The sequence below is a fragment of the Patagioenas fasciata genome, chromosome 9 (assembly GCF_037038585.1).
Source record: "Patagioenas fasciata isolate bPatFas1 chromosome 9, bPatFas1.hap1, whole genome shotgun sequence".
In the NCBI taxonomy this organism is placed as follows: domain Eukaryota; kingdom Metazoa; phylum Chordata; class Aves; order Columbiformes; family Columbidae; genus Patagioenas; species Patagioenas fasciata.
In genome coordinates this window covers 1,535,228-1,536,276 of record NC_092528.1, presented here as the reverse complement: position 1 = coordinate 1,536,276, position 1,049 = coordinate 1,535,228, and the positions used below count along the sequence as shown (strand labels likewise).

Genomic DNA, 1,049 nt, shown 5'->3' with positions numbered 1-1,049 from the left:
CTGGGCAACGGCCTCATCATCACCACCATAGCCTGGGACTAGCACCTCCACACCCCCATGTACTTCTTCCTGCTCAACCTTGCCCTCCTCGACCTGGGCTCCATCTCCACCACTGTCCCCAAATCCATGGACAATTCCCTCTGCGACACCAGGGCCATCTCCTACACAGGATGTGCTGCACAGGTTTTTTTTTTCTTTTTCTGTGCTACAGCAGAGTATTCTCTTCTCACCATCATGTCCTACGACCGCTACGTTGCCATCTGCAAACCCCTGCACTACGGGACCCTCCTGGGCAGCAGAGCTTGTGTCCACATGGCAGCAGCTGCCTGGGCTGCTGGGTTTCTCACTGCGTTGCTGCACACGGCCAATACATTTTCACTGCCCCTGTGCAAGGGCAATGCCCTGGGCCAATTCTTCTGTGAAATCCCCCAGATCCTCAAGCTCTCGTGCTCACACTCCTATCTTAGGGAAGTTTGGCTTCTAGTAGTCAGTGTCTGTTTAACTTCCGGCTGTTTTGTGTTCATTGTGTTGTCCTATGTGCAGATCTTCAGGGCCGTGCTGAGGATCCCCTCTGAGCAGGGACGGCACAAAGCCTTTTCCACCTGCCTCCCTCACCTGGGCGTGGTCTCCCTGTTTGTCAGCACTGGTGTGTTTGCCTACCTGAAGCCCCCCTCCATCTCCTCCCCATCCCTGGGTCTGGTGGTGTCTGTTCTGTACTCGGCGCTGCCTCCAGCAGTGAATCCCTTCATCTACAGCATGAGGAACCAGGAGCTCAAGGATGCCCTGTGGAAACTGATGACTGGATTTCATCTGAACCTATGAACTGTCTCTGTCTTCTTCTACATAAGAAGACATTCTCATTGCAGGTTCATATTGTGTAGTATTTTTTGTCTCTAGTTGTGATTTTTTTTTTTAATGATAATATTTTTGTTCCCTTTGTAATTCACTGCATGCTTTTCACTTCTCAGTGAGTGACTGTGTCAATGTGGAATCGTGTTCTCTGTGTTTAAGCAAAATAAAGGGTCCTTCACCAATATTTTTACTGACAT

The 1,049-nt window shown here is 50.0% G+C and overlaps 1 protein-coding gene across 1 annotated transcript; it reads left to right on the top strand.

Moving 5' to 3' along the window:
• The first annotated feature begins 234 nt into the window (after positions 1-234).
• Positions 235-822, top strand: LOC139828671 (olfactory receptor 14J1-like). The gene has a single exon (XM_071812813.1). The coding sequence runs from the start codon at positions 235-237 to the stop codon at positions 820-822; it is 588 nt and encodes a 195-aa protein (XP_071668914.1).
• The last annotated feature ends 227 nt before the right edge of the window (positions 823-1,049 follow it).

Bases quoted from the DNA above. Each gene is read 5' to 3' on its own strand.
- LOC139828671 (XM_071812813.1), top strand. From the start codon at position 235: ATGTCCTACGACCGCTACGTTGCCATCTGCAAACCCCTGCACTACGGG.